General features: G+C 36.3%; 1 protein-coding gene and 1 non-coding gene across 2 annotated transcripts; one reads left to right on the forward strand and one right to left on the reverse strand.

Annotated features, from left to right (window-relative positions):
• The first annotated feature begins 2,762 nt into the window (after positions 1-2,762).
• Positions 2,763-2,865, forward strand: LOC139031002 (U6 spliceosomal RNA). Its single transcript, XR_011483432.1, has one exon. It is a non-coding gene; the product is annotated as a U6 spliceosomal RNA (small nuclear RNA).
• A 1,571-nt stretch (positions 2,866-4,436) lies between these two features.
• On the reverse strand, positions 4,437-10,612 carry LOC139030855 (lysozyme C, kidney isozyme). The gene is made up of 4 exons (XM_070454618.1): positions 10,430-10,612; positions 8,616-8,780; positions 6,625-6,703; positions 4,437-5,351 (listed from the first exon to the last, which is right to left on the reverse strand). The coding sequence occupies exons 1-4, from the start codon at positions 10,563-10,565 to the stop codon at positions 5,285-5,287; spliced, it is 447 nt and encodes a 148-aa protein (XP_070310719.1). The 5' UTR covers positions 10,566-10,612; the 3' UTR covers positions 4,437-5,284.
• Positions 10,613-13,761: the final 3,149 nt, after the last annotated feature.

A 13,761-nucleotide genomic window follows, 5' to 3' on the forward strand; every position in this document is an offset into this window, starting at 1 on the left:
TTTTCATATACATATGGTTTCTGATACCTCTATATTGTTCCAAGGCTTGTTTGTTTATTCCTGTAGAAAGTCTGCACTATCTTAAAATAAGCCTTCATATGTGATGGAGCAACTCTTCCCCTGTCTCTTTCTCAGTTATCTTTTGCTTTTAATTCCATATAAAGTTTAGAATTAGATTGTCATATCCAGTAAGATTTGAAAAACCTCTTGGGATTTTAATAGGCTTTGAATTAATGCTAAGTCACTTTGGAGGGAATTGTCACACTTACTACATTAAACTTTCCTGTTCATAAACTTGATATGTCTGTTGACTTTGGGCCGATATTAGTGCCTTCCATTAAAAGTTTAAAACTTTCTCCAAAAGGGCTTGCACATCTCTTATTAGATTTAATACTAGTTACTTTATATCTGGTTTTCTGTATTGATGCTGATTCTAATACTTTGGCTATAGAGCCTTTCACACCACCTCCCATCTTCTGTAAGTAATAACCACTAAGTCCCACTGTCACATTCTCTGGACTGGCTCTTCTGATCCTAAGTGGATTACTGCTTGGCTACTGAATCTTCCTGAGTTTCTTTCCTCACCTGTAAAATGAGGAACTCCAACGGAATTTGTTTGATGCTTACATTAAAAATACCACACGGGAAACTGGCCAGCATGTATTAGTCCCTTCAGTTGCTTTCTTCCTTTTTTTTTTTTTTTTCCATTTATTTTTATTAGTTGGAGGCTAATTACTTTACATCATTACAGTAGTTTTTGTCATACATTGAAATGAATTAGCCATGGATTTACATGTATTCCCCATCCCGGTCCCCCCTCCCACCTCCCTCTCCACCCGATCCCTCTGGGTCTTCCCAGTGCACCAGGCCCGAGCACTTGTCTCATGCACCCAACCTGGGCTGGTGATCTGTTTCACCCTAGATAATATACATGTTTCAATGCTGTTCTCTTGAAACATCCCACCCTCGCCTTCTCCCAGAGTCCACAAATCTGTTCTATACATCTGAGTCTCTTTTTCTGTTTTGCATATAGGGTTATCGTTACCATCTTTCTAAATTCCATATATATGTGTTAGTATACTGTAATGGTCTTTATCTTTCTGGCTTACTTCGCTCTGTATAATGGGCTCCAGTTTCATCCATCTCATTAGAACTGATTCAAATGAATTCTTTTTAATGGTTGAGTAATATTCCATGGTGTATATATATTCCAGCTGCTTTCTTCCAAGACAACACATGGTTTTCTTTCATTGTGTGCTTGTGAGATTTTGTACATTGTAGTCATTTTGAGTATTCGTTGGGTATGAACTATCTTATTTCCTGACTCTCAAAGGGCAGAAAGAATTTTCCTTGGCTTATATCCCCTTTCTAAATGCCATGATTAGTATTCCATGCTATACGTAGATTCAGAAAGGGGCATTCTTTTTTTTCTGCCTAGGGTTGAAAACAACTGATATCACATAGCTAAGTAAAATTAAGCCCACAATCTTACACCTACCCTGAGAATTCTATTCATACTGATATTAGAATACTATACTCTTCAAAGAGATGTTAAATATATTCCCTAATTAATCTATATATAAATAGAAAATATGTTCCTACAAAATTCCTTCCCTTCTGTTTTTATGTGCACTGAGAAAATGTAGAAAGATTTTCAGCATAAAGAGAGAAAGGTTTTATTAACAGCTTTCATCAAAATAATCAGAGTATTATTCTCATCGTCACCTGATCTTCTGGTTTGACTGTACTGCTGTGACTTAACAGGGACAATGGAAAAGAAAAGAATCTTTCAGATCTTGGATGAGAGCCTGACTTGGATTTTTCAGCTCTTGAGTTTGCTCGTAATCGGCTATATTACTTGGGGTCTGAATGCATACACTTTATTGTTTCCTCAATTACAAGATGAAATTACTAAATTATGACTTACTCTTTTACTTCTTACATAAATTTATCACTAGATGGCAGCACGCTAACATTTAAAAAATTTTAAATACACTTTTTAAATGTTTGAGTTTAAAGCTAAGTTAACGTAAAAACAATCACAAAATATTTAAAAAGATACCAATTTTCACCACTAAAACTCAATATATTTTAAAGCACCTATTACTGAAAAGGATGTGAAGAAATATGCATTTTCACATGCAGCTGTGGTGAAGGTTCGAGAGTAAACTTCATGTGTCAAAAATTCAATTGTTCAGATAAACAAACAAAAAAACTCCACAAAAAAATAAAGAAACAAAGAAACAAACAAACACAAAAATTCAATTGCTCATACTTATTAAATCAAGCACCACAAGAAACTACTTTTTGGAAAAGATGTGCATTTAGATTTACTTATAAAGATATTCATTATAGTATCCTTTATACAAATAAAAAATCTAGTGAAATGACCCGAATATCCAATGATAAGAACTGATTAAAATACCCTGCACATAACCTGCCATTCATGCAGTTGCAAAGAGTCAGGCACAGCTGAGTCACCAAACAACAGCAATAACACATAACCTAGCTATACAGTTTGTCTATAACACTGACTTATTCACACATTTATGTCCAGGAACTTCTATTACTAATTCCTCTCCATGAGACTCAGTGCATGTGTTCCTAAACTGCATCAATAGTCATTTTTCCCATGATTTCATAGCTTAATATTATGTAACAACAAAACATGAGTGTAAACACAATTTGTTCAAAGAAATTTTTGTTAAATGCTTTAGAAAGACTGGCTAAAGATGAGTTGCTTTAAAAATCACAGTTGGGGCTTGCTTTGGCAGTAAATATACAAACATTGGAATGATACGGATAAGATGAGCATGGTCCCTGCACAAGGATGACAAACAAATTCGTGAAGCATTCTGTATTTTTCCACATGAAAGCCCATTTTATGATATAAAAAAAATCACAGCTGATAAAGAAGTACATTCATTACATAATGAGAAAGGGGTCAATTCTCCAAGAAGACATAACAATTCTTAATGCGTATGTGCCTAACAAGTGTCAAACTACAAGAGGCAAAAACAGATAGAACTCAAGGAAAAAATAAATCAATAAAATCATAGTTCACAATGTCATACTATAAACCCAACAAGATGGCTATTATAAGAAAAAGAGAAACAAGTTTAATCAAAATGTCTAGAAATTTTCATGCATGGCTCATGGAAATATAAAACGGTACAGCTGTTGTGGGCTTCCCTTATAGCTCAGTCAGTAAAGAATCTGCCTGCAGTGCAGGAGACCTGGGTTCGATTCCTGGGTTGGGAAGATCCCCTGGAGAAGGAAATGGCCACCCACTCCAGTATACTTGCCTGGAGAATCCCATGGAGAGAGGAGCCTGGCAGGCTACAGTCCATGGGGCCGCAAGAGTAAGATACGGCTCAGCGACTAAACCACCACCCAAACCACAGTTGCTGTGGAAAAGCTTCAGGGTTCTTGAGCCGTCAGGAAGAGAGCTGCTGTGAAAGGGAGTCTGAAATGACGCTGCACTTGCAGGGTTATGCAGAGTCCACAGAGGATTATTTGTAAGATAAAAGGTTACCAGGGCAGTCTGTACAGTGAAGGGGGTGATCCAGCAAAGAGGGAGAAACGGAGGGCCAGGAAACCCTCAGCCCAAACTGGAGTGGTGAGAGGGCTGTGATGGAGACTGCACGTGGAGACGCTGGAGCGAGGCCCTTCATCCCAGTGATAAGGGGAAGGAAGGGAGGGTGGGCCCAGGGAGAGCCGTGAGCTCTGTCACGGTGGCCGGGAGGGGAGGATTTTATATGAGTTGCTTCTGTTCTGTCAGAGCTATGTGAGGCTGGGTGGTCTACCAAGAGCAGAGTGTGGAAGGCCAGTGGTTGGCATGTCTGCCGGGACTTTGAAATGGGAGAAGAAGTAAATAGTGACAGTCATTTTGAGGAGTTGGGACCCCAACACAGAAGGGTTTCAGAGAAGTGACTAAGATGACCAGGCTGATTAGACGGCCCATTTGAGATCTGTGTTTAGGAATTAGGTGAGGGAAATTCCCTGGAGATCTGGTGGTTAGGACTCCAAGCTTTCACTGTGGAGGATCCAAGTTCAATCCCTGGTCAGAGAACTAAGATCCCACAAGCCTAGTAGCACGGCCAAAAACAATAAAAAAACAGAGATCTGTCAGCATGCTTATGGATTTTTCTTCAGCAATATTTACCTATTTTTGGTTTTTGTAAGAGCTTTCTTTTTAAGATGATACACATGTTATCTCTTTATGATTAAATCCATTGAGGAAAAAATGAGTTACTTAATGTGAATGTGCATTCTATGATTAAAGAGAATATACAAACAGAAAAAAAAAATCTAGCTGTTTTGGTACAGGTGAGGATGTAGGAAATACTAACTGTCAGATAATCTTTTTCTCAAATATATGTGATGTATGTATTTTTTCAGAGACACTGAATGACTTAACAAAGAAAGACAAAGTATAAATTGCAAAGCTTTTACTGAAAATGTACTTTTTACAGCATTCATGATTTCACACCTGGGATTAACTAGTAATGATTTCAATACTTACAAACTCTTCTGCCTCTGAATTTGTCATAAGGCATGAAACTAAGCTTATAACATTAAGAAAAAACAACAGCTCATCTAATCTGTCTTCATATCATTCATGACAGCAAGATGCACAATTGAGTTCTTTAAAAGGGCTAAAAGAGATTGACATATAAATTCTGAGCTTATTTTTAAAGCTGTTTAAATGCAACATTTCCAAGACAATGTTTAAAACAAAGGTCACACTTTATGAAAACAAAATTCTTAAATCAGGATTTCTTCATTTTTAGTCATTTGGCATTCTGCTCTATTTAACATTTTATATTGCCCAACAAAAAGTGGTTATTTTTTACTGTTTTTGGAGATGACTGAACAGATTAAGGTGTTACATGACTACTACACAGGTGGGATTTTGCCTAAGATCAATTTGTTTAAAGATATTATTTTGCTATATTTTTGTTGAATATTGGGTAGTACTTGTAGGATTCAAGATTCAGTCTGCGCTATTTCTCTAAGAACTGAATGTTCTGGATATATATTAGATAATTAAGATTTTAGACAAATATTCACCAGCATTAGGTCTATTAACAAACTGAAATACACTGTGGGCCTAACATCAAATAATAAACACATGAAGTAAACATTAAGTATCTTAAAAGAAAGACCACATGCTCCTGCTTCTGTAAAAAACATTATTTGTTTGAAAGTATGACCTTTCTCTCAACTATTACTTCCTTAATATGAAAAAGAGACAAAATGGGCTGAAGTGAAAACGCCAAGGTTACACTCCACAACCCTGAATGTAACTGGTGAGATCTTGGTTTTGACATCGATTTCTCCAGGCCACCCTGTAGAGAGAAAGATGAAACAAATGGTAATAGGTTGAAACATAGCTTCATTGTATTACATATACTTCAAATCCTTTGGGAAAACAACACAGTTTATCAATACATGAAATAAAAGCTACAGGCAGATCCAAGTATTGCTGTTTATTAACTGGAGATACCTATAGCAAGGACTTCACATCTCCCCCAAACCTTCACCAGGGCACAGAACATCTGATTGCAAATGTTGAGTCTTGTGTAGTTCACAGCACAAATGCAGAGTGCGTTCCATAAATTCCAAAAATAATGTTAAGATATGACAAGGAATTGGTATAAGGTGGAGAATCTTAAAACGTCTAGAAATTCCCAAAAATAAATTGAGGAGTAAAAGAATAAGATTTTTAATCAGTTAAAGTAGATGGTTTCTATGTTATACACCATTTAGCATGAATCTTAAGCTGCAATTTTCAGGTCTCAGTACCATACTTTGATCCTTGGAAATATTCTCTCACTTCTTTCATAGCAATAGGATAAAAGAGCTCTCTCCTTTAATACTTAACACACACCACGCTCTGTAATGGGAACTAACATAGTGTTGTACATCCATTATATTTCAAACACAAACAAACAAAGCAAGAAAGTGAAAGAAAAAGAGGTCAAATTTGTGGTTACCTAACCACAAGAGAATTTGGGTACAGTGAGGGAAGGGGAATTGGAGGAAGGCAGGCAAAGTTACTACAAACTTCCAGCTATAAGATAAATAAATACTAGGGATATAAGGATCAGCATGGGGCTTCCCTGGTGGCTCAGAAGTAAAGAATTTGCCTGCAATGCAGGAGATACAAATTCAGCCCCTGGGTTAGGAAGATCTCCTGGAGGAGGGAAGGGCAAGCTGCCCCAGTATTCTTGCCTGAAATAATCCCATGGACAGAGGAACCTGGCAGGCTACAGTTTATTGATCACAAAAGTCAGACATGACTTCGTGACTAAAGAGCAAAAACAAATATATAGCATGATAAATATAATTAACACTGCTATCGTTTATATATGAAAATTGTTAAAAAGAGAGTAAATCCTAAGAATTTTCATCAGACACAAAAATTTTTTTCTTCTATTTCTTTAATTTTGTATCCATGCGAGATAATGGATGTTCACTAAATTAAAGAAATAGAAGAAAAAAATTTTTGTGATACTGTTTCCTGATGTAAGTCAAATCATTATGCTGTACACCTTGAACTTATATAGTGCTTTATGTCAATTACATCTCAATAAAACTGAAAGGGGAAAAAAAACATACCATGCTCTAATGCCTTCTGGATCACTGACAACCCTCTTTGCACATACTACAGCTTGAGTGATGTCATCTTGCAGCAACGCTGAAAAAGAGGTGGTGAGAAGTGAAAATAACATTCATAGAAATGTTAAGTTTAGGCTCAGTCAGCTTTATTCTCTTAGGCTGAGGAAAGAACAACTGAAATAATGTTCAAGAGTCTGTATATCTGTTGATGTTGGGGGAAACTCTTCATTCCATCCCATTTGGCATCTGTTTCTCATTTACCAAAGTCCTTGGAAGCTCTGGAATTCTTAACTAGCATGATAGAAGGTTTTCTTTTTATGAGGCACTATTAAAAAAAAAAGACAAACAAGCAAAAACTGGCCTAGCAGGTTTTTGCTCAGCAATTCAATGCTGGAAATTGATCCTAAAGAAATAATAAGAGATGTACTGAAAGATATGTATACAAAGTGTTTCAATTAATAAAGGGCATAAATGGAACCAGCCTAAATGTTTAACAGTAAGAGTTAGGTTGATACATTATGGAGTATTTATATAGTGAAAGTCTATTCATCTTTAAAAAACAATAAGGATTGGTATTTGTTGACAAAAATAATTTTGTGTAATAAAGACAAAATTATAAAGCAGTAAATATAGTATAATTTCACTTTTGTTGAAAACCACATTGCTTACATGTTCATATGTGGATACAAATGTGTATAATATAGCTTTACAGTCATGTCCGGGATTGTTGTGTATTCCAAAAGAACATGTGGAAACCAAAATTTACCAATGGTCATACATGTCTGGGTAGTAAGAATTTTTATTCAATGACAACAGGTTATTCTATAATACAAAATTTTTTTAATAAATTAACTGGGAACAAAAGTATATTCTTAGACTCATCTTCTCTATTAGGATTTTTTATATTTAAAAATTTAACAGTATCAATTCTGCTATATTTCTCCAATATTTCAGGCACTAAAGATTCTACATGCTTTGGGAGATTAAAAAAAAAGGTAGGGGATATATGTGTACCTATGGCTGATTCACACTGAGGTTTGACAGAAAAGAACAAAATTCTGTAAAGCAATTGTCCTTCAATAAAAAATATAAATAAATTCTTTAAAAATTAAAAAAAATTCCACATGCTTTCTCTATTTTAAAAGGAAGTCAATAGAATACTTGTTTCACCTCAATTAAACAAATCTGTAAATCTGTTAGAATGACAATTTTTATATAGGAGATGTGTTTTTGGAGACTCATTTTAAAGAATTTATAAATGAAATGTCATAATGTTTCTAATTCACCTTAAAATCACTCAGCAAAAACAAGTATATATATATATATATACATATATATGTATATATATGTATATATATATATAAAAATATATAAAGAAGTAAATATGCCAAAATGTTAGCAACTGTTAAAGTACGTGATGAGCATATTGATGCTTATTATAGTAACATTTCTAATTGTCAGTATATTTTAAATATTTTATAATAAAAAGTAAAAACAATTTTTTTTAAAAAACCACACATATTCCTCCACTTTGATTAACTAGTAATTCTTCTGTTTTCCAATAAAGGAGGGTAGATTAAAAAAAAAGACCATGCAACAAAATTACCGCTAATCCTCCCCAAACAAGGAAAGCAGTAGGAATGGCATTGTTCTTTACAAAGCATCAACATGTCCAGTTATGATGAAGTGATAGGTCACTCCAGAAACTCCTGGATGTTAGCAAATAGCAACCTTTTATGATACCAGCTCTTTAATTTCTTACTTAAGAAATTAGGAGGAGAATAATAGAGTTTCTAGATGTTAAGATGGAGTTTTTATAGGTCCCTGATGAATCCTTCAAGATTTTTTTATTTCTATTGAATCTTGACCTATAGGACTGTTCCAATTTTCCCATAAGATGTTTATGGAAAAACCTGAACAAACATTTTGGATAACTCAATAGGTATAACCAGGTGAGTCCTGTACCATCACTCCACATTATCTTGTCTTACCGCTGCAGGGTATATGACAGGCATTAACTGCTCCTGGGGTTTTGCCATCATTACACCACCAGCGGCTATTGATTTGAAATATCCCATAATCAGTGCTTCTGTCTCCACTATTGTAGTTTGTAGCTTGTGTGTTGTAATTGCTTTCCCATCTGGCCAAACACATCCCTGAAAAAAACATATTTTGAGTAATAAAGAGCAAATCATATGACTTACAATTTATAGCATAATCAGTTCTACTTAACTAGTTTTATTTTACTAATGACTTACTCTATAAGTATAAAGATGTATTTTACTTGTAAAGTGTTTTAACACCTTGGTGTTAAAGGTCCCTTCAGAGAGTTTTTTTATTAGCAAATGATTTGGTAATACAAATGAAAAAGATAACATATCTTTAAAAATATTAAAATAGCTGTGTCTTCCATTGCTATTATACTTTCCTTACTACTTAACACCCAGGTAGGATTGAGCCTAGAACAGAAAAATAAACAGAGTTGTTGAGTGGATTTGGTCATTAGCAGCAGATGCATATGCTAATGGAAAAATGCTTTTTATTACAAAAAATAAGGATTTTCTGGGAGAAAGAAAATTTATGATACCAAAGGTGAATTTGGGTATCAAATTGTAATCCAGGCAAGAATCATAGAATAGCAAAGGCTGGGTAATTCATCCATCCATCTAGCCATTGACTAACTCATTCAAAAATAGTTATGGGGGGGAATATCTGAATTCAATATGAAAACTACAGTGATGACATTGACAAATATGGACTAAAATACAAAGGAAATTTTCCTTAGGGCACATCTTAAATTCTGTGGAAGAAAATGAAAAATAATTAATGAACTAGAGTCAGAATAATAAAATGTTATTTCATGCTGCATTTCAGGGATCCTTATATAGATGCTGATTGAGGGAAAATAGTTCCACTGTCCCTGTTTTAAGAGTTCAATGTAATTTTTAAAAAATTTTGCTGTTAAAAGTGCACATCATGTTAGAGGGATTAAAAATGAGAAAAATACTGCCTTATTCAGAACCCAAGATCCAAATTAGAAATGGCTATAGAGTCAAACAACAAGGGCTTGACAGACAAGTCCCAGGTGCTAAAATGTATCTTATTGTCAGTCTACATGTGCCAGCTGTCAAATTTAGCAGCACTAGAGGAGTACATGGGGACCTGGCATGCTTAGAATGATACAGAATTTGACCCACCATGCCTCAATCCTTCACCTGGTACATCTGATTCTAAAAGAACAACTTGATGTTTTTAACCATTGTAAGTGTATAAGCTTTTGGGCTGTGTAAGCTTTTGAACTGTGGTCTTGGAGAAGACTCTTGAGACCCCCGTGGACTGCAAGGAGATCCAACCAGTCCATCCTAAAGGAGATCAGTCCTGGGTGTTCATTGGAAGGACTGATGTTGAAGCTGAAACTCCAATACTTAGGCCATCTGATGCGAAGAGCTGACTCATTGGAAAAGACCCTGATGCTGGGAAAGACTGAAGACAGGAGGAGAAGGGGAGGATGGAGGAAAAGGGGAGGAGAGAGGATGAGATGGTTGGATGGCATCACCAACTCAATGGACATGGGTTTGGGTAGACTCCGGGAGCTGGTGATGGACAGGGAGGCCTGGCGTGCTGCAGTTCATGGGGTCATAAAGAGTTGGACATGGCTGAGCAACTGAACTGAACTGAACTGAAGTGTATAAACCCTCCAAGAAAGAAAAAAACGTTCAAAGACCCTTTCATTTTGTCCATCCTCTGTTAGTATCTGTTCCACACCTGGCTAACTATTTGAAAGGATGAAAAAGAGTTAACTTACAGTTTGCCAGGCTGACTCCTCTAAAGCCATCCATTCCAAGTCTTTTCAGAGTTCTGGCAAGCTCACATCGCTCAAAGACCTTGCCCTGGGCAGCAACAGAAAGGAGGAGAAGCCCCAGAATAAGGAGAGCCTTCATGTCGACTGAGAAGCCAGACCTCCAGGCTGAGCCAGGGGAGCTGGCCCTGATTTTTAACATGTTTTCACTTCCTTCTTATGCAACTGGTTTGGGAGCTCCACTCTCTGAGACATGTGGAAAACAGGAAATGTTTATTGGTTCACTAACTTCAAACTTTTCTTTCTTATGTTTGAAGAGGGACATTCTGACGATCTAAGAATTAATCTGCAATAAAATAGTGAAATGACATTGTTTAAAGACATTGCCCAGGACTAATTGGGATTAGCACTATTGCCAAAAAAGAAACTTCTTCCTATTTTATTATGAATTTGAGCAAGTATAAAGAAAAAAAATCTGAACGAACATTTGAATCAACTGAAAATGAGTTCCAATCTTTCATTAACTTTTTTTCATTAAGTTGCTTTATGTGCCTTTTGTATGTTGCCTTCGTCTTTTTCCATTAATATTATTTTATATACACTTTCCACAAAAGAACATGACGCACTGCCTGTTGTTCCAATAGGTATATAGCACAACACTATGTTATTCAGCCAGATTCCATTACTAACTTTTTGGTTACTATTGTAAATTCTTAATTTATAAATCAATGTTTCACTATTAGAAGTAAGCCTCATGCAAATAACATTCCTAACTCCTTTCTAACAAAGCCTTACTTCATGTTTTCATGTTAGAACATAAAGTGTCGCTGTAAATCAAAGGAATTTTACAGCAAAATCTTCAGAAGAATAACAGAATATGCCACCCCAAAATCTTCCCCTTTGACTCAAGAATAATTTTGAGCTGAAGGCAATGGAGAAGAAGATCCAAGAAAAGTTCTTTGTTCTCCCCCTATTTTCCTGAAAGCAGAACATAAATTTGTGCAGAAATTAATCAACATCCCTAGACACATATTAGACCCAAGTAAGGACAACAACCTACTGGAAAACAACCTATACTGACCAGCTATTTTCCATTAGTTTCTGATATATTTATTGTACCACTGTTTGCTGCCCTTGGAAGCCCAGTACTCTTCCTCTGTCTTGTAGTTCCCCTAAAAATATATTATTCTTTGGTTAAGATGATCTGTAAGTCCAAATTCTAAACACCTCTTTCAGTTACTCATCACTGTCATTTCTTATAAGTATATATGAGATGTACATGTTAATATACTCATTTCCTTTTCTGTTGTTAAGCTGTCTTTTTGTTACAGAGTCTCAGTCAAAAACCTAAAACAGTAAAAGGAAACAAATGTCTCCCCCTGTACAGTTTCTGGTGAGGAGGGTGGGATAGTGAAAGTCTAGAACACTCCATCCTCCCTGGAGACTGCAGTTGAAATATGGGATAATGGACAGCAGGCCAGCAGAAGGTAAGGATTCTTACCATGTCAGTCTCCCAGCTTTCTCTGTAGTGCACAAGCAAAAGAGGAGGATAAAACTTGCTCCTCGTCCCCTCCCTTCCAAATTCACAGCGGCAGAAGAAAAAGATTTGTGAAAATAGATCTTGAATTGTGATTCTTGGGAATTTGTTTTTGTTAATCAGCACCTATGGTTATTGATTCTTAGCCTCCCAGAAAGAGTTATGTTTTCCTTTATCATTTGTCATAGGATGAAAAACCATAAGATGAGAATCTCCATTTGTTTTGTTTTATATCCTGAGAACTTGGCTTTGTCACCAGTGAGAATGTTCCCTTTGCGGGGGAGTGGGGTGGTGCAGGTCGCCGGTCAGGTTTGCATCAGTAGCCAGCCAGCCAGCCAGCTAGGAGCCTGAGACATGAAGGGACGGGCAATATTCTCTCTGTCCAGCCAGGCTGGCTGTCAGGGGAGTTTGTCTTAATGAAGTGTCTCAGGTCATAAGAGGCCTTTACGGCCTCTGCCTTTGCTGCCTGGTTTGTGAAGGAAAGATTCTCCTCCCAGTATCACCTTTCTGGTAACATAGGTTAGGAGCTCAGTTATTTAAGGTGTCTCACTCTGTGGGAGATAGAGCTTTCTTTGTCACCTGAGCCATGGAAGGTCTTTGTTTTCTTAGGCTTTCTCTGGAGTGGCTCTGCATCTTGAGAGGCCTACAGTTCTTAACGGACAGCTCTTGCATCCTAATGGTATAAGCTCTAATACTGGTTTTAAGCCATGAAAAGACTCACTGGCTCAGACTCATGATTGGAATAGGTATATTGAAGACTTGAACTTTTACACCTAAAAGGACTTTTAAGACAGCTCTCATCTTAAACAAGTGTCATAGGTACCAATGGGAAGATCAAATTGAGAAAAAAAAAAGGAAAGAAAGAGAGAAAAGACAGATACAGAAGATACAGGGTTTCTCTGGTGGCTCAAAGGTAAAAAATCTGCCTGCCAATCAGGGAGACCCTGGGTCAGGAAGATCCCCTAGAGAAGGAAATGGCTTCTCACTCCGGTATTTATAGCTGGAAAATCCCAGGGACACAAGAGGAGCCTGGTGGGTTACAGTCCACGGGATCGCAAAGAGTCAGACATGACTGAGCGACTGTGTGAAAGAAAAACAAAACACTTCTTAAACTTTCTCAACAAGGTTAGGAGGGGAAGATCAGGGAACTCAAGCAGGTATAAAACTTACAGAAATACTGACAGCCAGGAAATAGCTTTGACAAAGGTCCAGAAAAGGCACACGAAGGTTTGATTTATTGTCCTTTACTTTGTAAAGTCGACCCCACCAGGTCCAGACATCCCATATTTTTGGCCTGCACTACCAAAAAACATTAAAATTGTCGAATTATCCTATCCTACTGTTAAAAAAGAAAAAATTTAATAATGATGATCTTAGATTTCTGATAAAGGCAAATATACCCTTGAGTTCCATCTCATGTAAAACATACAGTCCTTTCTCTGAACCTTGGAAACATTGATCTTACCATATCTTTGAAATGTAAGCATCCAAAGAGATCATTGTTGGCTAAAGCAATTACAAGACCGGAAACAAACAAAAATGAGAGATATTTTTTTAAAAAAACAAACCATTTGATATTTTCATAAGCTCCCTTGCCCCAAATTTTGTCCATAGCCTCCACAAGATTATTCATTAATGACAAGTAAAATTCTTAATAGTCTTTTCCACAAATATTGGCAAAAGGCTTTACTGACCTAAATGGGTAAATTTAACTTGTTCTATCTGCCAGAAATGCCATTTAGGTCTTCTATAAGCTAGAAAGTTTTGTACTACTGTACTGGATATGTGGCTAAAATTTTTA

The sequence above is a fragment of the Odocoileus virginianus genome, chromosome 24, assembly GCF_023699985.2.
Source record: "Odocoileus virginianus isolate 20LAN1187 ecotype Illinois chromosome 24, Ovbor_1.2, whole genome shotgun sequence".
Lineage (NCBI taxonomy): Eukaryota > Metazoa > Chordata > Mammalia > Artiodactyla > Cervidae > Odocoileus > Odocoileus virginianus.